The 25,788-nt window shown below is 37.3% G+C and overlaps 1 protein-coding gene across 2 annotated transcripts in view; it reads right to left on the reverse strand.

The window, feature by feature from the left end:
- Positions 1 to 25,788, reverse strand: part of MDAR6 (monodehydroascorbate reductase 6) — an 83,520-nt gene that overhangs the window by 43,891 nt on the left and 13,841 nt on the right. For both annotated transcript variants that reach the window (XM_089999175.1, XM_089999174.1), the window contains exons 5-8: positions 16,718 to 16,789; positions 16,491 to 16,609; positions 8,476 to 8,560; positions 7,565 to 7,654 (exon numbers count right to left, since the gene is read on the reverse strand). In XM_089999175.1, the coding sequence (XP_089855301.1) occupies positions 7,565 to 7,654; positions 8,476 to 8,560; positions 16,491 to 16,609; positions 16,718 to 16,789 (366 nt within the window). The remainder of the gene's footprint in view (positions 1 to 7,564; positions 7,655 to 8,475; positions 8,561 to 16,490; positions 16,610 to 16,717; positions 16,790 to 25,788) is intronic.

Consider the following 25,788-nt stretch of genomic DNA (forward strand, 5'->3'; position numbering starts at 1 on the left):
TGTAATGTTGCCCGGAACAAAGATATAAATATGTGGCACAAGAGACTTGGTTATCCTAATATCACCAAGTTATCTTATTTACATTTTGCAAAGGATCTTTGTAAAAGTTTTTTTCTTGTAATGATTGTATTCTCGGAAAAATGCAAAGTTTACCTTTTGAGCAAAGAACTATGTTCTCATCTAAAACCTTCGAAATTGTTCATTGCGATGTTTGGGGACCCGCAGTTGTTGTTTCAAAAGGAGGCTTTTCTTATTATGTTATTTTTGTAGATGATTTCTCCAGATATTCATGGATCTATTCTCTTAAGTTCAAACATGAAGTTTTTACGTGTTTTAAAACCTTCCATTCAATGATCAAGAATCAATTCAACAGTAATATAAATATTTTTAGAAGTGATTTTGGAGGAGAATATCTCTCCAACCAATTTAAAGTATATCTTGAAGATCACAGAATTATTCACCAAAGGTCTTGTCCTAAAACCCCTCAACAGAATGGGTTGGCCGAAAGAAAACCCAGGCACATCATTGAGACCACTAGGACACTTCTTATTTCCCAAAACATTCCTCAAAATTTTTGGGCTGAAGCAGCTTTTGCTTCTGTTTATCTGATAAATCGTTTACCATCTAGGATATTAGGGAAAATATCCCCCTTTGAGATCTTATATAAGCTTGAACCTGATTATAATAGGTTACGAGTTTTTGGGAGCAAGTGCTTTATACTTACGGATAAAAAGGACAAGCTCTCTCCCAAAGCTATCCCCTGCGCCTTTCTTGGGTATTCCGAAACTCAAAAAGGGTTTCGTTGCTATGATCTTCGAGATGATAAGTTATATGTTTCTAGAAATATAACGTTTTTAGAAAATGAAAGTGGGTTTGAAAAAAATGTTTCTCAACAAGAAAATTTTGACTACTCATTCCTTTTTGACTTATTGACTAGTAATGATGATATATCTAGTGATGATGATGTATCATCAAACCATGATGAGGAAAATGATGGTGATGTTGAAGAACATAACCCTCTCAATGAACAAGAAAACTGAATTTCAAGTGACCCCATAACCTACTCAACGTAGAAACCAAGACACCTTTAGAAGTTCCATTGACCAATATAGTGAGTTTGTCCCTGCTCTCGATCACCGAAGATCTGAGAGGAATAGGAGACCTCCAACTCGTTTTGTCTCTTTTGATTCCTTTTCACCCCGGTATAGGGCTTGTCTTAGTGCCATTCACTCTTACTTTGAGCCAAGGAATTTTGAAGAAGCTAAAAAATGTATAGAATGGCAAGAAGCCATGCAAAATGAACTTAATGCTCTTAAAAGGGCTGAAACTTGGGATTTCCAAACTCTACCCATAAGAAAGAAAACTATAGGTTGTCGATGGGTTTTTAAGGTTAAAACTAAGAGCGACGGATCCCTGGAAAGGTATAAAGCTCGCTTAGTTGCAAAAGGGTATGGGCAGAGAAGTATGGGATTGATTATGAAGAAACTTTTGCTCTTGTAGCCCGAATGGTTACAGTTAGATGTCTTATTACTATTGCATCTATTAAAAATTGAAACATTTTTCAAATGGATGTGAAAAATGCTTTTTTAAATGGTGATCTTAACGAAGAGGTGTATATGGATGCTCCACCAGGCATGAAGATTCCTAAAGATAAAGTTCTTCGTCTTCGAAAGGCCCTCTATGGCTTGAAACAGGCTCCCAAAGCCTGGTATGACAAATTTACCAGTGTAATGTTGGAAAATGGTTTCTCCTCGTGTTCTACTGACATTGTTCTATTTACTAGAAAATCTAATGCAGGGATTGTAATATTATTACTCTATGTTGATGACATGTTAATTACAGGTGATGATGTTCAAGGAGTCAAGGGTATTAAATCCGTCTTGATTTCAAAATTTGAGATGTCAGACTTGGGTTTTCTGACATATTTTCTTGGAATTGAGATTGCCTATTCGCAACGTGGTTATTTTCTATCCCAGTCTAAACTTGCTTGTGAGATTATTTACAGATCAGGGATTTCTGATGACAAAGTATGTGAAACTCCTGAAGTTGTGGGAGCAAAAATGAAGATTGACGATGGTGTTCCTTTAACCGATCCTACTCCTTATAGGCAGTTGGTAGGTTCTTTAATGTATCTTAGCATTATTCGACCTGATTTGTCACATGCTATACACATCGCCAGTCAGTTTCAGCACGCTCCTACAACCGTTCATATGAGTGTTGTGCTTCGCATCATCAGATATTTGAAGGGAACTGTGAATAATGGAGTATTTCTATCTTCTTCTTCTGAATTGAAATTACTTGCTTATACTGACTCAGATTGGAGAGGTGACCCTAGTAACCGTCACTCCACCACTGGTTTTTGTGTGTTCTTAGGTGAGTCTTTGATCTCATGGCGATGTAAGAAGCAACAGAAGGTCTATCTGTCATCCACTGAAGCCGAATATAGAGCCATGGCATCCACTACCATGGAAATTGTATGGATTTGACGCCTTTTGGAAGATATGGGAGTGTTTATCAGAGAACCAACAAAGTTGTGCTATGACAATAAAAGTGCAATCTATATTGCCAAAAACCACACCTTTCACGAGGAAACAAAGCATATAGAGATGGACTGCCATTATTTCAGGGAAGAATACTTGAAGAAGGTCATTGATTTACCATACGTGACGTCTGAATATCAACTTGCGGACTTCTTCACAAAAGCTCTTTGTTCGCCTAGATTTCATTTCCTTCTTGACAAACTTGCGGTTATCACACCGTAAGTTTGAAGGGGGGTGTTTAAATGTATACTCAAAAACATTATTGTAAGTATAAATATATATACTTATATACATAGAGATACGTATACATATATTATATGTATACGTATCTCTATATATAAGTATATATATTTATATATTTTTTCCCTTTTTCTCTTTTACCCAAAAAGGGTATTTCTGTCTTTTTACATTTTGCGCATATTCCATTTGGAATATGCTGTATTTCTTCTTTTATTTTTTTTAAATTATTTATCTTTTTTATTTTTCCTTTTTGCATAACAAAAAGGTGCATTGGGGGTCCCCCCAATAGAGTCATTGGGGGGGCCCCAACGGTCACAATTGTGACCGTTGGGGGCTCCCCAACGACTCCTTTGGGGAGCCCCCTCTTGCACCCCTTTTCTCTGGTATAAATAGGGGTGTTCCCCCTTGTTGTAAAATAAGCTTGAGAGTCTCAAGCATTTGCTTCCATTTTTATGAAATACATGCATTATTGCATGTTTATTATTTATACGCTTTTTGCGTATTTTGTTAAGTGTTGTGAGAGTGCTTTCGTGCACTTCTTTTATAAAGTATTTATGCTTGTATGTGTATTGTCTCTTCGTAGACAATTTCACATTGGGCTGCCAGCAGTAGGTGGCCGAACGCAGGGTGAGAACGGAGGGTGCCGGCTGAGAGGCCATCGGCGAGCCCTCGGGACGGAGGCAACAAAGGTTGGCGAGGCACAGCCGACAGTGAGTCTGGGGGGTCGTCGGGGGTTGCCCAGGTGGGTGCCGACGAACGAGGTCGGAGAGAGACGGTGCCAGGGAAGGGTGGCTCACCGAAGCTCGTTGGTCGCCGGTGGTTGAAGCACAGGGGATGGAGACGGGAGGCGGTGCAGAGGAGAGAGAGAGAGAGAGAGAGAGAGAGAGAGAGAGAGAGAGAGAGAGAGAGAAGGGGAGAGGCGGTCGGGGGAGAGTGCAGAGAGAACGAGAGAGCAGGAGAGGGGTTTCGTATTTGAAACCCCCCTTGCCTCGCTGTCTTCAGAAGGCGCGAGGGAGGCGGTGCCTTCATTGGGTTTGGGTCGGATCCGGGTCCAAATCCGACACGAATCCAAGTTATAATTTTTTTTTGTTTACGGGTTTTACAAAAATTACGTAAGAACACGAAACTATATGTTTCAGGTTACCTGATTTCCCGGTTTAGTCGTCCGGGCATAGATTTACCAAAAATGATTTTGTAAATACGTTTTAAAACATAATATTGAATTTAAAACACTTTTAAAACCATTTTGAAACTTATTCTAGATCTGATCCACCATGAATCAACTCGTAGAATCGGCAAAATGCACGGTTTATGCGTTTGCATCCAATCTATGCTACGAGTAAGATGAATCATACCTGAAACATGTTTTTAGAACCACCAACACCTTCGTCCCCCGTCCTAGCACCTTGGAGTAGCTTCAGGCTGTTGAAAAAACTCTAAGGAAGAAGAAGAAAAGGATAAGAGAGAGGCTTCTCTCTTATTTTTTTATATTAAAATTCCACCGAGGGGCGGGCGTCCCCTCCTTAGAGTCCTAATCCCTTTTATATTCTAACATAATCTCATCCCTAAGAGTCCTATTCAAGAATTTCCCTAACTAACTATTTAATTAAATAAATAATTAATTTAATTAACTAATATTTTATCTTAATTAACTAACTAATTAACCTAATTAGTTATGGGGTCCACTAGAGGGGCACCCCACCCTCTCTAGAGCCCTCTAGAGTTTTAAAGACCCTCCTAATGAAGTCTCTAGAACCTGGAGTAGATCCCACTTGAGTCTAGATCCAAAATGATCCAGATCCAAAACTCAATCTGGATCCAAAAATTTGATCAGATCCAATCCCCATTTGGGTTGGATCTAGGAACTAAACAAAGAAATACAAATCCAAAATTTATTTAAAGATCCATATCTAAACATAAGATCCAAATCCACATTGGATTCAAACTCAGGTTTGTATCCGAACCTAACTCATCCAAGATCCAATTAACCCTGAGTCACCTCTGAACCCCTGTGGGCCACCCTGGTCACACCTGGCACCCCACTGGGCTAGGTGTGACCCCTCTGAGTCTCTCATGGAACCTGGTTTGAGTCTAAAACACAGTCTGGTTAACTAAGACTCTCGAATTTCGGCTGAATATAAAACTAGTTTTAACCTAAATTTAAAAGTTAAAACTAAAAAAAAATCGCATGTGTTACACATTGATTGCGGCCATCAGAAGAATAAAAGAAAGAAAATAAATGAGTAACAAAAGGAATATATGATTGACTCACAAAATAGATAGTATGCGCTATGTGTGAAACCTTTTTTTTTGGACGGTAAATCAGAAAGAAATCAGGGAATAATCTCTGGTAATATTGATGGGCAGAAGAGTCTAATAACCTAAGTCACACGGATTCGGCTAGGGAGGTGCCGCACCCGAGTCGACACGCCCCGACACGGGTGCGACTTCGGACTCGGCCTAGACTCGGTCAACGCCGAGTCAGACTCGGTCAACGAGTCGAGGCCGAGTCCGTCCACATTTTGGACTCGGTCAACTTTGACCGAGTCAAAAAATGTCCATTTGTCCCTAAAAAAATGAATTTTTTATATTTTTTATTTAAAAAAATATATAAAGAGTCACAGTGATGTGCACAGTCACAGACTGCGTTGTGTCTGTGCACTTTTTTAAAAAATAATTATATTAATTGTGACTGTGCACAGTCACAGACTGTGTTGTGTCTGTGCACTTTTTAAAAAAATAATATATATATATATAGCTGAGTCCCCGTGTCCAAAAATTTTAAAATTGTGCCGCACCCGTGTCGCACCCGCACCCATGTGACATAGCTAATAACTAATGACATATGCATATAACGATAAAGTCTATATGTATATTTTAAGACTATCAGCCCTTTTTTTAGGGAAGATACACGTCAGAGCTTATCTAACATGATGGTGAAAACCAGAATCACGTCAGATCTGGTCTCACGTGAGATATAGAGAGAGAGAGACAACTAGTTCTGGTCTGACGTGAGATGATGAAAATCAGATCTAACGTGATGATGAAACCCAGAATCACGTCATATCTGATCTGTCTAAAAATCGAGAAAAGATGCAATAAAAGAAAAGAAAAGATTTTTAGAATCAAGAAACTGGAAAAATGAGAAAGGAAAAAATAAGTCTAATTAGGAAGAAAGAAAAGAAAAGTTTGCAAGAAGATAAAATCAGATCTAACATGATCTGAAAGAAAATTAGATCTAACGTGATCTGACAGAAAAAACCCTTTTTTTTGGGATTTGACAAAAAAAGAATATGAAAGAAGATATCAAATCGATTTTTTTTAGATCGATTTTATTAATATCAGATCTAGCGAAAATTTTAATTTGAAATCTCGAATCTGATTGACAGCAGATCTGATAAAAGGAAAGAAAGAAGATCTGCAGATTTGAGGAAGAAAAGAAGAGAGATCTAAATAAGTAGACAGATCTGCAGTCCAGATCGATGAGGGTTACCTCTTATGGCTGCTCTGATACCATGTGAGATTTCTTGAAGAGCTGTCCCTACACAACACAGACAAGAAGAAGAAAAGCACAAGAGAGAGCAGTGAAAGATAACAGAACGTCTCACCCTAACTGGGTGGCGTCTTTAGATTTCTATATTGCTCTGTTACAGTTTACAATAATTACAATAATGCCATAATGCATATCAGGTCTGGATATGGATCCAAAACCCATGAATATCAATATCATTCTAACACTATTTTAACAAGAATAAGGAACATAATCAAGTTTCTCCTACTGCTAGTGACATTTTCCATGTCATTTCCATAGGAAAGATTACATTCACTCGATAATTTCTTTGTTAAAAAAAATGAAAATCTAAGCAACATACTTTTTCAGCTACTGCATGAGAAGACTGGTAGCAACAAGAATGGACACTGGTTACATCGGACTGAGCAACTAGCAATATTCACTACAGAAATTATCAGACAAAAATTTAGCTTGACATAACATTGTAGTGAACTCTTTAAGGAAAAGATCAAAAAGCCCTACAAGTCCTATGGCATTGACATCATCACCATCCCTGCATTAAACAGAATCATTTAGCACATGAAATAAGTCTCTAAGTGTGTTTCTTGTTTTCTCTAAGTTTAATACTATCAACCCTATTAGAACTTCTTACAATACTAAACTTTCAAGTTAAGACTTTTACTATCAAATATGAAATATACTAGCCAGGGGAGGAAGATAGAGATTATGGAAGTGCGAGGTCAAAAAGTTTGAATCACTTAAAGAACTTTTACATGGCACATCACACACACACATGCAAACCACAAGCATACTGGCACACACACAAACATGCATGCATGAGCAAATGCAGGATGCACATGTGCACACACTCACACATACACATGCACACGCGCATAAATATGCATGTGCGTGTACACACATGCACGAGCACACACACACACACATGCGCGCACACACTTGAGTAGCATAAACGAAAACATCTATAAATATGCTTATATGTCTTTCTTTTACTGGAAAACATCTGTCTTTTGTTGCCAAATACAGGCTTTCTTTTGTGCATTAACTTTTTCTTCTACTTGCTTTTGCTCTTTTTGCTTTGACACTATAGGGATTTTTTAACCTTATTTTAGCTTGTATGCCACACATGCAGAAGAGAAAATGGATTCTTATTCATAATAATGTGAAAAAAATTATCTGATCAAAAGAAATCTTGGAAGTGAAGTTACTACCTAGCAGAAAACAGATTCCATAAATGAAACATTGTCAAACTTACCGTGGTATCAAGTTTCCAACCTGCAGTTGCTGCAGCGACCTCCATGCCAATATAACCACCCCCAATAATTACTACCTTGTTTGCTTTCTCCTGATGTACCATACAAGACAATAGGATGAACGATAATGAGAAAAACATCATGGACACATAAATACTGCAATTTTTTGCATGGTGGTTCAACAATAATAAGCAAAAATAAGTGGAAAAGTTTATCACAAATGAAAAGATGTTCCAGTATGTTGACATAAACCACATATTATGAGCTCATTGGTGCTAAGCTGCAGTCCTATTTTAACATAAGCAAAATTGAAAACCTAGAACCAGGCACTATATCAAATATTATAACTCAAGCATCCAACTGAGACCATGACAAACACAGAAATCTTCATAGCAGCTAAAGGATCGCACTGTCCTGTAGACATTTTGGTAATTTCAAAATTATCACGTAATTTCATTAGTAAAAAACAATTTTTGGGCACCATTTTATTCAAATACCCTTGGCATTGTCAACTATTACAAAGCAAAACCATGGGACATAAGCAAGCATAGGTGGCAGGTGGCCCCAGTTGGTTGGCTGAAACAGGACTTTGTCAAATCCTATAAAACGAATCCTAGGAGGTTGTTTAGTGATAGGGCCTTGTCCACAGTGAATACACTATGGTTAATCCAGTTACAATGAAAAAATAGGAAAGATTGGATGCAGAATCTTAACATAAGAACGGCCCAGTGGTTCAGAAGTTCAAGCTATTGTTTTTTTTTTAGGAACATATGATCAACCATTTCCCAAAAAACGTAATACTTCTTCTAGTTGGCATGTGAAAAAATGGTTCCATCATATATACAAACAGAGATACATATAGCACGCCTAACATTGACATGAAAATAGGAAGGTAAGGTGAAATAATATTTACCATTGAAGATACCAGTCGATCCGCATCAGCAATATCACGGATATAATGAACACCAGGCAAGCTCCCACCAATTTTTTCTGGTAACCTGAAGAGGGAAAATAATTACAGTCAACTATGAGAGAACATCTTATCTAGTGTCATTAAACACAGAGTATATAATGATTAATTAGAACTAGCAGTAAAATGTTAAATTTAGTTCAATTAATCGAACTTGAAGAGTTTTAACTTTTAAGATTATGCGAACTATTTTCAAATAAGTGACCCTCCAGCTCTTCTGCCTCTTTGACTGGATCAATTAGTTCTGAATCAGGGCATAGGAGACACTGGTTTTGGCTTCCTGAACCAAGAGTTTCATGTGCACCTAAAGGTCTGCCATCTGTCTTCCCCTTACAAGATCCAATTGTCGCTAGTTGTTCATTGTCTGTGCTCATGGGTTCATTTAACCATTTCCCAGCCAGACAAAATGTAAACACACGGTTTTTTCAAAAAAAAAATCGGATCCAAAAAATCAGATCCAGGTTGGATCCGACCGGATCCGGTTCCACTCATACACCCCCCCTGTGTTTCTATTTAAACTCCGAGGGGGGGGTGGGGGGGTCCTCTTTACGAAAAGAGAAAAACCCTTCCCCCTGCTCTCTCTCTCTCTCTCTCCCCGACACTCCCTCCCCTTGCCTCGTCTTTTCGGTCACCAGGCAAGGGTGACACCCCTTGCCTCCTTCTCTTCCCTGCTTTCTGCTGGACAGACGTAGCCTAGCTGAGACCGGCTAGCATCGAGCCCAGCTCGGTTCACTCACGGCATGAGCCCAGCTCAGCCCAGTCGGCTCGAACCAGGTTCGGCCCCTGCGACGCACGCATTTCTTTGTCCAACAACAACAACAACTACGCCTTCATCCCAAAACAATTGGGGTCAGCGATATGAACCAAAAAAGAAATTCATTTTGGGTCTTCCACATTAATCCTTTTCCTCCAATCATTTCTATCCAACGCCATGTCCTCGGTGAGGTTCAAAGCATTCATATCCTTTCCTATCATCTCCATCCAAGTCTTCCTAGGCCTACCCCGACCTCTTTTAACTAATATATTTTCCCATTTCTCCAACCTTCTAACTGGAGCATCATTAGGCCTTCGCCGAATATGTCCAAACCACCGTAAACGATTCTCTCGCATCTTATTTTCAATGGGTGCAACACCTACCTTCTTACGTATCTCTTCATTCCGAATCTTATCTTTTATTGTATTTCCACACATCCATCTAAGCATCCGCATCTCAGCTACACTCATTTTTTGAATATGATGTCTCTTGGCAGCCCAACATTCCGTACCATATAGTAAAGCGGGTCTAATAGTCGTCCTATAAAACTTTCCCTTCAACCGCAATGGCATTCTACGATCGCACAGCACTCCAGTAGCACTTTTCCATTTCATCCACCCAACCTTTATCCTATGATTTACATCTCCATCAATTTCTCCATACTTTTGAATGATGGATCCCAAATATTTGAAATAATCATTCACCGGTATATCTTGCTCACCAAGCTTCACTACACTCCCATCACTACTTCGTTGCTTACTAAACCGACATTCCATATATTCAGTCTTACTCTTACTCAACTTAAAACCTCACGCATTTCTTTGTCCAATAACGTAAAAAGATTCCATCATTTTCTTCGCAGCACGACAAAATACCTTTTTGCGCACCTCATCGGTGCAATGGATGGGGCACGTGCACCAAAGCACGAGCCCTTGAAAACCTATGTTCGGAATTGTCAGCAAATCCAACCATCTCTGAAGTAGGGGAAAGTTGCATAAAAGGACAATGGCAGAACACTTCTAACATATATATATGCTTTTAACTTAAATTTGACATTTACTTTGCCGCCGCACTGTTACGTGCACAGGCTATTGCTTACGCAATTTATTTAGCCGATGTACAGTTACATACGTCGTGCATCACTTACGCAGTTTATTTAGCTCGATGTGTGGTTTCGCACATCGAGTCTTGCTTTATGTCATTTACAAATATATATATATATATATATATATATATATATATATATTATGCCACTGTGTTGTAATGTGCACAGGCTTATGCTTTGTTACATATGTATTATATATACATATATATAACCTTGTAAGGTACGCAGTTTTACATACTCCTGCCTACCTTGCATTACGCCTGTTTTTAAAGACGCATATTTGGGCATGACCACCAAGTCTTTAAAAAAAAGTGATTTCATGCAAAATTTCGATATTTGAAATATTCGTTATTTCCAAAAGCAAGAAACGAATATCTGATGGTTGCTCATTCGCAACAAAGTCTTTTCCTTAAACCTGCGTAGCTCTAAGAGGTACGTACGATCTTTTGTTTGATATCCGAAAATGACCCGGATCTCCTCAGCCAAGAGGACGGGAAGTTGAGGTTTCTTTCTGAGAAACCAATACCCCTTTCATCGTAGGAATACTATCAAACATGCGTAGCATGTTAGTACTACGATGATTGGATGAGAGGTTCATGGCGACCTTATAACATGCAAATTGCACAATGATATAAAAATGGTAATCACATAAATGGTGATGATCGCCTTCACAGGCAAGATGATCGAGTTGATTTGAAAGACCAAAGCATGTTAAATTAAACTAAAATGGTTACATCGTTTCTTTCACAACACAATAAAATTGAGGTTTCTTTCTGAGAAACTGATACCCCTCTCATCGTAGTGATACTATCAAACATGCACGGCATGTTAATACTACGATGATTGGATGAGAGGTTTATGGTAACCTCGTAACGTGCAAATGCACAATGATGAAAGAGAAATCACATAAATAATGATGATCGCCTTCACAGGCAAGATGCTCGAGTTGGTTTGAAAGACCAGAACATATAGAATGAATTGTCAGTTAAAATAGAACCTGACATACCCATTTGTATCTTTGGTTCCGTCAAGGGAGAGGATGGAATAGTACAAAAACTCTGATGGATAGGTTGTTAACAACTATACTTCTCGAGCAAATGACTCGGTGTCCCAAGTCATCGGAGTTAGGGGACTAGGCTACCAAAAATTATCCTAGGTGATAGGTCCCAATGACTTCTGCAGAAGTATGGATGCATCCCCTTGAACAAGTAACCTCTGAAAAATTCTCTTTCGGTCATTGGTCGTCCCCTTCAAAATACATAGCATAACAAACTTCTGGGTAATCTTAGTTGTTTCTACGTTTCTCCTATGCGTACCCTCAGGACAGTTAATATCGAAACAAGATTATCATGCTCATTTTACTTATGTTGAATTGCATATCACGTATGGATCAACGCATGTGTTAGTTTTGTTCTAAATTGTTATATATATGCACCTACCAAATTTTTATTGATCGAACTACATTTCATGGGTACATATGATGATTAGGTCGGTACGGCAAGTGATGGCAGCATGGCGTGATGATATCAAGATGAGACCCTTTCCCTGACGTTTCGCTCATGAGGACAATTTTTTTTTATAACTTGGTATAAGGTTTCTTGGAAATTTCATTTTTCGTATAAATTTCAAAACCTTGTTTTGAATCTATTTGGTTTTAATGTATGTATGGAGTTACAAATCCGTTGTGTAATGAAAAAGGTTCACCCGTAATGCGCCCAAGGTCCGTAAACTTGTTGTTTCAAATATCATTTTTTGCTGAACTACTATTTTAAACTTTGATAAAGAAATGATTACAAGGCTTTCAACGTTTTCCTAAAAAGTTACAAGTCTGTGATTTTGGGGCGTTACACAAAAATAGAACTTTATGCCTTTCTTTTTTGCATATTTCTTTCTTTTTGTTGTTACTCAATAGTTACATGATTAGCAAAATGGGTCAATGCAAAGAAATGATAGCTCACCAGGTTTTGTTTCTAATATTGGTTAATTTCCCTAGCAATTTACTTTGTATAGAGAAGAATGGAAATTTCACTAGATTTAAATAATCATAAAAGAGACAAACTGCAAGGCAATCAAGGTTACATCAATAACAATGAAGAATGAGCATGGCCAATATAAGAAAACTATACAGAGAGATAGCTCAATCTAGATTATTAAGTCTATTATGAGACAACAATGGCATACTAAAGGGGCAAAAACATATATATAGATTCTCAAAGAACCATATAAAAAACCAAGAAAATACCCAAGTACAACTAATCACGGATACTCACAAAGATATCAAAATTCATGTATATGCAATAATCTAATAACTATAAAACCACATCCTATACAAAAGCTATGAAGAATCACATAAGATATGCATAGGAATACATTTAAGCATATATGCAATTGATAGATTAATCCAATGCATGATATATATAAGAGGTAACATATGACACAGGCATAACTATCAACCAAGGGATGATCACAAAGGCCACTAAGAAAACACACCAAAGAACATAATGTAAAAAATTTCATAAATAACAAGTAAAGATATGGAAGACTTTAAATGTCACCAACAAAGTCCACCAAATTGATACACAAGTGGACAAACATCCATAAGGAACCCACTATGGGATTCGCTCACAAACCCACAAAGAGGTATAATCACAAACACCCTACAAAGATTGCATTGTATGCATGAACGGCATGATACATGATGTGTGATATGATGCATGTGTGTATGCATGGAATCCTACTTTTACTGTGTTAGAATTGCAATTATGGAAATATGTGTTGAGATGCATGATGCATGAGATCGAATAGCTTGGATTTGATGAGTGTTGACCCTAAGTGTGACTTATTGCATAAGATGATGAGTGTTGACATGTGGTTCTGAGAGGAGACATTGTGATGCACTGGCATTAAAATTAATAATAAGTTACACTAAAGTTTGTCACCTAAGGTAACATATTACTCATCAGATGTAAACGAGTTAGCTTGTCACATTTAAACAAGCGCCTACACTTGTTGACGGTAGACGTGCTTCGGTAGTCTCGTCAAAGATCAAATGTGAACTCGTCCCCCACCATGGGGCTTAGGGGACACTGGACTCCGATACTTGAGGCGGAGGTGGAGTTGTGACCGTATGCCTAGTAGTACACTACGTTGACTACAGGAAGATGAACAAGGTATTCTGGACTCTAGATCCTAGGAAAAGAGATGTTTTCATGAAGGATCCCAGACTCTGATGCAAGTGTCTCGGTGTTCCCCGAGAGAGTTAAAATGTACAATGAAATGGTTGAATGAACACCCCCTAAGCAGGCCAAAGATGCCCATAGTGGCCCGATGATTGGTGCCCTCATGGAGGTAATCAGGATGATAACTTAATTGTGTGAATGGTTGCAAGCATGCCATATAATCAAGAGCGAAGAAAATGGAAAGATATAAAATATTCATGCATCCAAGTAAGTCATGACATTTGCATAAGTTTTAGCTTTTGTTTGCCTTAAATACAACACACACTAGAGACTAGGGTCGGGTATGTAGGATTATACTGAGACATTTAGTTCTCACCCCTTTTTCTTTACTCTTATGTTTCCTTTAGGCTCTCAGTAGGCGAACGAAAGGTGCAGTACGTGGGGAACTCATAGACATCTAAAATTTGGATCTGACAGCTTCTGTGTGATCCTGTATATTGGAATTTTGTGGAAAAACTTTGATGTTTATTTGAAATGATAAGAATAAAATATTTTGGAATTTTAAACAAGTGTCTTATCTTATGGAATTGGCTTGAGATCTGTGGTGGGCCCAAATTGTTTTAGCTTCGGTTGTTTTTTAAAAAAAATCTCTAAAATTTTGGACATCACTTTCTCTATCTTAATCCCATACTTGGGTTAATCTTAGAGGGGATAGGGTTTTCTAAAAGGTTTCTAGATTGTTTTTGGCCTTATAGGAGAGGGTAGATTTAACTAGATAAAACATAGTTATCTAGGAAATCAAGAATCCTCACCTTTCATCGGAACATTAGGAATTCTCACCTAATGTCGGAACATCAATGAAATTCCACAACCATTGACACCACTTTGTTGGTACACAAATAACTACAGTTGAGTAAACACCACCACCCCCAGGCAAAGTGCTTGAAAGCTCCCTAAAACAGTGGTCGGGAACATGAACCTCATATCAGGTTCTTTGAACAACAATTACACATGGAGTTTTAGTATCCTCACGGTCCCCTGAGACTGTTATCTAAGATTCTTATACTATAAAAGGGACATCAAGAAAGAGCATTATTACACTATTTTGGTCTATTTAACCATTTTACTCAATTACAAGTTATTCATACAAAAATAGTTATGCAAATGCAATAATAATTTTGAGCCCTTACCCTAACAATTGAACAACGTAATTAATTTTAAAATAAACAATTTCAATAGCGCATTAGCAATAAATACTCATGGCCTACATAGGCCCCATAGTGGTTCACATACAACCACTAATAAATCTCCAAAATAATTCATCCATTGCAAAATTTCAGTGAACACAGATCCACAAATTTATGTTCACAATGCACGTTCACAATACAAAAAAAGAACATGCATTTGACCAAGCACATACACATGTATATAGAAAACTTGCAGACTTATCTATTTATGATCCGATTTATGCATATGATCAGCAGACTGCAAACTTTCTACTTATGATCAAGTTTATGCATATGATCAACAAACATGCAAACGATCTAGTTAAGATCAGATTTATGCATATGATCAACGGACTATGATGAGGTTTATGCATATGATCAGCAACCATGCAAACTGTCTATTTATGATCAGATCTATGCATAGGATCAGCAGATATGAAAACAATCGATTTATGATCAGGCTTATTGTAATACCCGTGCTTTAAAACAAAAAAAAATGGATCCAGGTTGGATCCGAGTCGACACCCCTTCTCGTGTTCTATTTAACCCCCCCCCCCCCCCCCGCCCCCCCGAGGGGGGGGTTCTTTTTAAAACACCCAAAGCCCCTGACTCTTTCGTGCGAACCCCGAGCCCACCCGACGCCTCACCCCTCCCAACTCTCGCCTGAGTCACGTTGGCACAACCCGAGCCCCTCCCGGCCCTCGCCTGAGTCACGTCGACACAACCCGAGACCCCTCCCAACTTCTCCCTGAGCTCGCTAGGAGGGAGGGTGTCGAGCACCCTCTCCTCCCTCTTCTTTCCTGTCTGTCGCCGGCAGACCAGAGCCACCAGCAATGGTGGCTCTATCTCGCCAGGAGGAAGGGTGTCGAGCACCCTCTCCTCTCCTCCTTCCCTTGCTGACTAGGTGGGGCGGCTGAAGCCACAACCCCCACCCCCTTGTTGTTTTTCCTTGTTTGTGCTGGCTGACTAGAGCCACCAGCAGGTGGTGGCTCTGGCTCGCCAGGAAAGAGGGTGCCTTGCACCGTCTTCCTTCTTGATTCCAACAGCAGCCTTAGGCTGCAGTCTGCTATGTTGGGACAACCGACGAGTGGTGGCTGAGGCCACTCCCCTATTGCTCCCCCCCCCCCCCCCTCCCCCCCTTGTTAAAGGACCGAGCAAGGCTCGGTCCTGTCACAAGAGGTCGGGCTTGGCCTGACCACTGAGTCCACCCCCTCCCTTTCGGTTGCTTAGCCTATCAAGCTCAAATTTATGCATATGAGCAGCTGACGGCAACCATAGCTACTTATGATCAGGTTCATGCATATGATCGGCTGACAGCAAAGATTAACTACTTATTATCAGATTCATGCACATAATCAATTGACTGCAAAAAATATATATTTAAGATCATATTCATGCACATGATCAACTGACTGCAAAAATACATATTTATGAACATATTCATGTACATGATCGGCTGGCAAAGATATATATATATGGGCCTTCATCAATCATTTCATCCTTAGAATCAAGGATGACCGCTAGCATTGGCTATGCAGGTTGTACCTTGTCCAGATGTCTTACTGATCCTTGCATAGGTTGTACTTTGTATTAGACATGATCAACAGATTATATATAAGACACTCAAAATTGCTTCTAACAAGAGAACAGTCTTATTCTAACACAAAAAGACAACATATACAATAGCAATGTACCTTGCAGCTGTACACCCTGCAGCAATAATAAGAGATCCATACTTCAGAAGCTTTCCTGTAGATGTAGCCAAAGTTTGATCTTTTGCATCAAGACCAATCACCGAATTTTCATATAGTACCTTCACAAAAATGGATTTAAGATTGTCATAGAATGATTTACTAAAAAGTTACTCCAATTCATAAAAGAGCACTTCCACAACAAGTAAGAACCCATCCGAAAACAATACCTCAATGCCATGGTCCTTGTACCACTCAGGTGTTTGCCTTTCAGCACCAGATCCAACACATGTATGGAAACCCTATGTAAAAGAAAGAAAATATTCAGCCAAAATGTAGCTACAGAATAACTGCCCAAAAGATTTAGTCTTCATACACCATGCATTGCATTACATAGATAATCAATTAAAAGAATATACATACATAGATACATACAAACACACACACACACACACACACACACACACACACACACACATATATATATATATATATATGTGTGTGTGTGTGTGTGATCATATATGTATACACATACATAGTATATACATATAAATATACATATGATACATATGTTCATATCATTGTAATAGGTATTATCCAATAGGGGCATTTCAGTCTTTTCACTGTATAGGCTATAACCACTAAGGGCACTAGTTTCTTTATAGATTTTTTGTTTTCTTTATTTATTTATTTATTTTGTTTTGTAAATTTCTGTTTTTGTTATGGGCAATATTGTCATTGCCCAAATATAGCTGTTGAGATGCTCCCAACAGCTATATTAGCTCGCCTTTGTTTATATATATATGGGTGCTTCTCCTTAGATGTAAAAAGGCTTGTCTCAATCAATAATCCCAATAAGTCTTTATTTTTTGCTCTCTATTTCTTGCCCATTTGTGGGTTGTGATCGTGTACTTGTATTTGAACCATAAGTGATCCTTGAGTATACACACTTTTGTGTGTTTATAAAGCCCATAAGAGGCACTCTATTACTCTTTTTTGTATTTGATTACATGGTATCACAGCGAGAGGTGTCATTGAAGTGAAGGAACATTCATTTCAAAGTGTGTGAAGGACAACACATTTTTTCTCTTCTCTCTATCTCTTCTCTTCTTTGTTTGTCTTCTCTTAGTATGATGGCTGAAAAAGAAGTAATTATGGTTGTTCCCGTCAGGTTTGATGGAAAAAGCTATAACATGTGAGTCACCGCAATGAAAAGAAATTTGGTTAGAAAAGATTTGTGGGACTATGTTGATGGTTCTCTATCGAAACCTCAACATATTCTTACTAAATCTATTTGTAGGGAAGATAGAGTAACCAAAGAGGAATCTTTTAAAGACAACGAGAGAGAAAATGCCCTTTTAGACTACAAAAAAGTCATTAAAGCACGAGATATTGGACATGTCAAAGTATTATCCCTATTTATGGGAAGTATGTGTGAAGAACCTTGCGAAAACATATTAGAATTTGAAAAGGCCTATAAAGCGCCTATTAAACAAACATACACCCAAAATGAGGCCGCCCATAAATGGGAATTGCAAGATAAGATTCATTACATGGAGAAAAAAGTGTTACAGAGTACTATGGAACTCTCAAAAGACTATGGGATCAAATGGCTAAGATAGAGCCCATTTAGGATACCCTTGATGATACCCGTCGTAGAAAAAATCAAATCCTTGGTGAACAATTTTTTTAATTTATGAGAGGGGTTAGGCCCGAATTTGAACATGTTCGGGTTTCCATCATCCACCGTAAGCAAGAGGAGCGTCCTTCTTTGCATGAGATTTTAGCCCAAGTATTCATTAAAAAAACAAAGTTAAAATCTATAACCGAATCTAAGGAGACCAAGGACAATGTATTGACGGTATCTAGACTCGGTGCCAATATTTATTCCTATAAGTCTTCTCATTTTAACAAGAATAATTTTGGGAGGCCAAGGAACAATGATAAAAGATAAGATGAGAGAAAGAAAATTATGTCATAATTGTGGAGTATCAGGACACATCAAACCATATTGTTCTGAATTCAAAAATGATGAAAAAAGAGTAGCTACCTTACAAGCTCCTCAGGAAGACAAAGATATCACCAAGCCCGGTTACAAAAACATATCTTTGTCCCAACTTGCAGAAACTCTACAACCACTCCTCAAAAGCTCATCCTCCTCTTCCTCACCTCCCGGTAATATTTCTTGGCTCCTAGATTCCGATGTTTTATTTCATATGATCCCTAATAGTACTATGTTTTCCGATTGTAGTATTAATTCAAGTGGAACTAATGTTTTTACATAAGATGGATCCTCTCTTGAAATTAAAGGAATTGAAAAATTTATAAATTTTTCACTCTTTATTCCAAAAAAGTCAGAATTGTTCTAAAACTTAATTTAAATTTTTTTTTCAGTTTCTCAAATAATTGATCATGGTTGTAGCATCTCCTTCACATCTGACTGATACTTAATATAAGATCTCTAGTCTGGCAAGCAAATTGGGGAAGGTCATAGAGAAGGAGATCTCTACTACATGGACCGGTAGATCATTCCCAAAGATACTTTTTGTTTCAATATGTAAAAATTGGATATTTTTTTGTAGCATCAAAGACTAGGTCATCCTAGCATTTCTAAGTTATCTAATGTATCTCATTTGAGAAAATTTTGTAATGAAAGAATCCAATGTATTGATTGTAGTCTTGGGAAAACTAAAGTCATTCCTTATCAAGATAAAACTTTTTTGTTTTCAAACCACTTGAATTAATATACTCGAATGTGTGGGGTCTTGCTCCTGTTGCCTCTAAAGAAGGATTTACTTATTATGTGATTTGTGTGGATGACTATTCTTATTTCACTTGGATTCATTTTTTTAGATACAAATATGAAGTTTTTAAAACGTTAAAATTTTTTTATAACCTTGTTAGAAATCTCCTTAAAACCAATATATCTATATTTTGCTTTGATTTATGGGGAGAATATATGTCAAATGACTTCAAAAATTATTTGAAAAATCATAGCATTTTACATCAAAGATTTTGTGCAAACACGCCTCAACAACATGGTTTGGCTGAAAGGAAACACATGCATATAATAGAAACTACTAGACCTTATTTCCAAATATGTTCCAAAACATTTTTTGGCCAAAGTTGGTGCTTACTTCAGTATACCTTATAAACAGACTTCCTTCAACCAAACTTCAAAATATTTCTCCCTATAAGAAACTTTATAAAACTACCCCTGGTTATTTCATATTAAGGCCTATGGATGTAAATGTTTTGTTCTTACAAATAAAAATGAAACTTTCACCAAGAGTCATTCCTTATGTTTTTCTTGGTTATGGAAAAAGCCAAAAAGGATTTAGATGTTATGATTTTAAACATGATAAAGTCTATATATCAAAGAATGTTACCTTTATAGAGCAAGAAATTTTCTTTGATTTAAATGTGCCTATCAAAGAAACTAGTGATTACTCTTTTCTAGAATTAGTTCGTAAATGTAATAATGAGATGTTAAACCAGAGTTACCAGTCGAGGAAGCGGGAGCGGGAAGCGGGAGCGGGAAGCGAGGCATTTTCAAAAATTTAGGAAGCGGGGGACCACTTAGAAGAAAATTTTGAACCGTCTCGGAAGCGACCTAGGAAGCAAACCGGAAGCGAGGGGGAAGCGAAAAAATGAAAAAATGGGGGAAGCGAGGGGGAAGCGCGGGGGAAACTTGGGGGAAGCGCGCTTCCTATAAAAGGGAAGCACACTTCCCAAAAAAGGGGGACGCTTCCCCTCACGCTTCAGAAGTGTGACGTTTCACGCTTCCCCTTTTACCTAGGCGCTTTCGGTAACTCTGTGTTAAACAATGATGTTGTTAATGATGAACCTCAATACAACATCTAGTGCGGTGAATTGCATGACATTGAAGGTGGACCTCTAGTTATCCGGTATAGAAGAAGAACTGGTGTTAGACATCTCAATGCACTAGAACAATATTCTAGAATAGAAAATCAAGAACCAAGCACTATTAGGAAATCAAAAATACATAGGCCTCCAAATAGATTTGTATCCTATAAAAATTGTGCTCCTCAATATAATAGAGCATGTCTAGCCAAGATAGTTTCTTACTTTGAACCCTCATCATACGACCAAGCTAAGAATTATCCTAAATTGATGAGTGTCATGAATGATAAAATATGGGCGTTAGAAAAGTCCAAACCCTAAGATATCAAAAATCTTCCTCATGGAAAGAAGACAATAGGATGTAGATAGGTATTTAAATTATTATTGTTATTATTATTCTTCTTCTTTGTCTTTTCTCTCTTTCGACTCTTCTTCTTCACACCCTTCTTCCACCTCTCTTCTTTTTTTCTTCAAGAGGGAATTGACATTTTTGGTGTATTTTCTGCTTTAGATACATGATCAGGCCAACATAGAAGTCGCCTGAATATAACAATAACTGGGAGTCAATTTCCTTGTTGCGACTACTGTGTAGGGGTCACTATAGCCGATTTGGTAAATTCAGTTGCATATAAATCATTGTGAAAACACAAAACATGGCATTAATGACATTCAAAGACAACCACAATACAACAAAATTCAGATGAAGAGACCTAAATACCCATGCTTGCATAATGCAATTGTTTTATACATGATAGTATGATGCTGACAGAGATATGTTAAAATATGCTCAACAGTTATTTGACTTGATAATTGTTTTGCATGCCCTATTTTACATTGTTTCATGTTTATACTTTATATGATAACTTGCATGTCCTGTTTTACGATAAATTGCATACCCCGTTTTACACTGTTGATTGTTTCATGTTTATACTTTATAGTTGTCATCAGACTCCAGAGTCAATAAGTTGAGTAACCAATAAGGAAAGCAAAAAACCAAAATCCAAATACAACACATGTGAACCACATAATCAGCCCGAAAACGTGGGCATGATTAGAGATGCATAAAAATATGATTTTTAAACATCAAGATATCATGAATATAAACCACATACATGATAAAAATTTGCAGACATAATTAGAGATGTGAAAACACGGATTTAAGCATCAAGAACATAAAAAATACAGGAAATATACATACCGAAAATTTCAGACATGTTCATGGATGCGAAAACATGGATTTAAGCATCAAGAACATAAAAAATACATAGAATATGCATGCAGAAATTTTTAGACATATTTATGGATGTGAAAACATGGATTTAAGCATCAAAAACATAAAAGATACATGAGATATGCATGCAGAAAATTTCAAACATGTTCACAAATGAGAAAACATGGATTTAAGCATCAAGAACATCAAAAATACATAGAATATGCATGCATAAATTTTCAGACATGTTCATGGATGTGAAAACATGGATTTAAGCATCGAGAACATAAAAAATACATAGAATATGCATGCAAAAAATTTCAGACATGTTCATGGATGCAAAAATATGGATTTAAGCATCAAGAACATAAAAAATACATAGAATATGCATGCAAATATTTTCAGACACGTTCATGGATCTGAAATCATGGATTTAAGCATCAAGAACATCAAAAATATATGAAATATGCATGCAAAAAATTTTATACATGATTTACCCTTACACCTACATGATTTAAGACATGTTCAACCCTTATTTTATCGGAAAAAGAGAGAGAAACCTCTACCTTGATTCGAAGATTAGTAAAAATAAATCTAGAGAGAATGATCTCTCTCTCTCTCTCTCTCTCTCTCTCTCTCTCTCTCTCTCTCTCTCTCTCTCTCTCTCGCTAGGGGACGGTTCCGAGAGAGAGAGGCTCTTTTCCCCTTTTTATATTTAGAGAGACTCTAAAGGGGGTGACGCCCCCTTCTAAATAAAAGGGGTAGAGTTCTATCCATGGTAGAACTCTATCTCTATCTTTTATCTATTATTTTATTATTTATTTATTTGTTTGTTTTTGTTTAACTATATCCTGTGGAATATTCCACACGAGGGGGGATGCCCCCTTCCAAAAGATCAAGTAGGGTAGAGGTTGTAAAAGTATCTTCAACAAGATACTATGATCAAGACCTTAATATTCTTGATGATAAACACGTCCACACATGCACAATAAGAACTCTTAGAACACTTGTGAACAAAAGCATAACCCACTAAATCTTACAAATGCACAAAGGCATAAAAAGAATAAAAAAACACTTTATTAATCACTTGGGCTTTGACCCAAAGCATACCTGAATATAATAGAGGGAGGCCCTTTATATAGGGCAAGGGAAGACCCTTGGAGGGGCTCCCACATAGTCGTTGGAGGGGCCCAACGACTAGTGGTGGGCCCCCCAAGGTACTTGAGTACATTGAAAAGAAAAAAGAAAAATGGGAAAAATAAAGAAAAGAAAAAGAAAATTACAAAAACCATATTCAATAATTGAATATGCGTAAAATGTGTGAAAAGATAGAACTACCCCTACGGTTAATAATAAATATATATTTTATATATATAATAGGTAGATACATATTATATATATATATATATGTATTACCTTATATATATAAAATATATATTGGATTACAAGATTCGATTACATAATTTAACACCCCCCTCAAACTTAGGGTAAGATGACCGAAAGTTTGTCAAGGAGAAAATTGAACCGCGGAGCACACAAAGCTTTGGTGAAGAAATCTGTCAACTGATATTCTAAAGTTACATATGGAAGATCTATAACTCCTTTCAGATACGCTTCCCGAATATAGTGACAGTCCATCTTAATGTATTGAGTTCGCTCATGAAAAGTATGATTTTTGGCAATGTATATTGCACTCTTGTTATCACAGCATAGCTTGGTGGGCTCTTCTATTGTATTCTCATGTCTTCTAATAGCTGATGAATCCATACAATTTTCATGGTAGTAGTCGTCATGACACGATATTCAGCTTATGTTGAGGATAAAGATACTTTTTGCAGCTTCTTACATCTCCATGAGATCAGTGAGTCTCCTAAAAACACACAAAAACTAGTGGTGGAGTGACGGTTATTTAGGTCACTTCCCCAATCAGAGTCAGTATAAGTAATTAATTTTAATTCAGAAGAAGAGGATAAGAAAATTCCCTTATTTAGTGTACCTTTTATGTATCTCACAATCCGCAAGATGTCACTCATGTGAACTGATGTTGGTGCATGTTGGAACTGACTTACAATATGAACTTCATGAGAAATATTTGGTCTAGTAATACTCAGATACATCAATGATCTCACAAAGTGCCTATAGGGGGTGGGATCGAAGAGAGGAATGCCATCATCAATCTTCATTTTAGCTCCTACTATAGCAGGAGTTTCACAAACTTTATCATCCGTAATATCTGACCTGTCAATAACCTCATATGCAAGCTTAGTTTGAGACAAAAAATACCCTCTATGAGAGTATGTCACTTCAATACTCAAAAAATAAGTTAGAAATCCCAAATCAGACATTTCAAATCTATCCTTTAAAATTGATTTTATGCTTTTAACCCCTTTAGTATCACTTTCGATTATTAGTATATCATCTACATACAAAAGCAGAATGACAATCCCTGCATTGTTTTTTCTAACAAACAAAGCAGTATTAGTGAAACAGGATGAAAACTCATTTTCTAACATTATGGAGTTAAACCTATCATACCAAGCCTTGGGGGCTTGTTTTAAACCATAAAGTGTTTTTCGAAGACGAAGCACTTTCCCTTTGGGAATCTCCATTCCTAGTGGAGCATCCATATATACCAAGATTTTAAAACCCGTGACTCGGAAGTCGGAACTCGATTCGTTCTTTATTGACTCGTGACTCGGCGGGTCAACTCGATGACTCGGTCCGGGTTTTGTTAACTTTTGATTTTAAAAGAAAAACAATATATAATTTGTCTGAAACCATGTTTTTGAGTAAACATGGTCTTCAAATGTCTGTAAGAATATAAAAACAACTGCAAAGAGCTATAGAGGTTTGCTTGAATAATTGAATTTGACATCTATACAAGCACTTTGACTAATTCATGACTTGAATTAGAGGATTTGGTCACCATGAGTTCAGTCTGCTACTACCTAAGGTTCCTAAAATGGCCAATCATATATGCTAGCTTGTTTTAAAAGTTTTAATTCCCTCTCTAACAAATCCATAAATGTAAAATAGGGATATATGTGCATATTGAAAGTTTACAGAATGCCCAATATCAACATAAATAAGCAATTTTCTCATGTATAAAACTATGCAGGAAATATATTAATGGCATAACTATAATAAGACTACTAATATTTGAATATGTACAATGCTTGTTCACATAACAAATGGATGATGAAACCTAAATGTGACTTCCCATAGGCACAGTTGACCCTCCATATATAGTGAGAATCATTTCTTTAAAATATTTTGCTAGAATAAGTTGATAACACAGGGTGAACAGTAGTTCGAACAACATGGCGATTTTATTCTATGGATTTAAATGCTTTTTTATCTTTAAATGATTTTTATTTTCTTTTTTATACAAAATCTAGGGGTAACCCTTATTAAAATATATGTACTTATATATTTCGAAACTGTAATTTGAAACCCAAAAAACAAATTTCAAACATCCCAAAACTCGCCCGAGTCAGGCCGAGTCAAGCTCGAGTTTTGGCTAACCGAGTTTGCCTTGCTGGGTTGACTCGCTGGAGGGCCGAGTCAACGAGTTGACTCGGCGAGTTTTAAAACACTGATATATACCTCTTTATTTAAATCGCCATTTAGGAAGGCATTTTTTGTGAGATTTCTCGAGAACCTGCGAACGAGAAGTTAAGAGAGGGAAAAGGTGGAGGCTGCAATGAGTCACGATTTCTCAACAACAGAAATCGTGACCTATTTCATTAATAAATAGGCAAAAGCCCTAATACATAGCCTTTACAATAACCCTGATAAGCTGGGGTTATTTACAAGTATACCATTATGCTATATACAAGTAGTTTGGATCCGGATCCGGATCCAAACTGTAAATACAAAACTGTCTAATAGTCTCCCTCAAGTTGTGCATGATTTTGAATCATGGACAACTTGCTCTTTAGAAACCAAAAACGGCACTTTGTGAGTCCTTTAGTAAACAAATCAGCCACTTGGTCTTCTGTTTTAATATAATGGAGCTCAATCTCTTTTTCTTCAATCTTCTGCCTGATAAAATGCTGATCAATCTCAATGTGCTTGGTTTTGCTGTGATGAATGGGATTAAGAGATATTTGAATAGCACTTTGGTTATCACAAAAGAGAGAGCAACTAGCAATCGACTCTTTGAGCTCTGTTAACAAATGTCTAGTCCATGTTACTTCTGCCGTAGCAGCAGCCATCGCCTTGTAT

Source organism: Nuphar pumila, chromosome 3 (assembly GCF_984573655.1).
Source record: "Nuphar pumila chromosome 3, dmNupPumi1.hap1.1, whole genome shotgun sequence".
Classification (NCBI taxonomy): domain Eukaryota; kingdom Viridiplantae; phylum Streptophyta; class Magnoliopsida; order Nymphaeales; family Nymphaeaceae; genus Nuphar; species Nuphar pumila.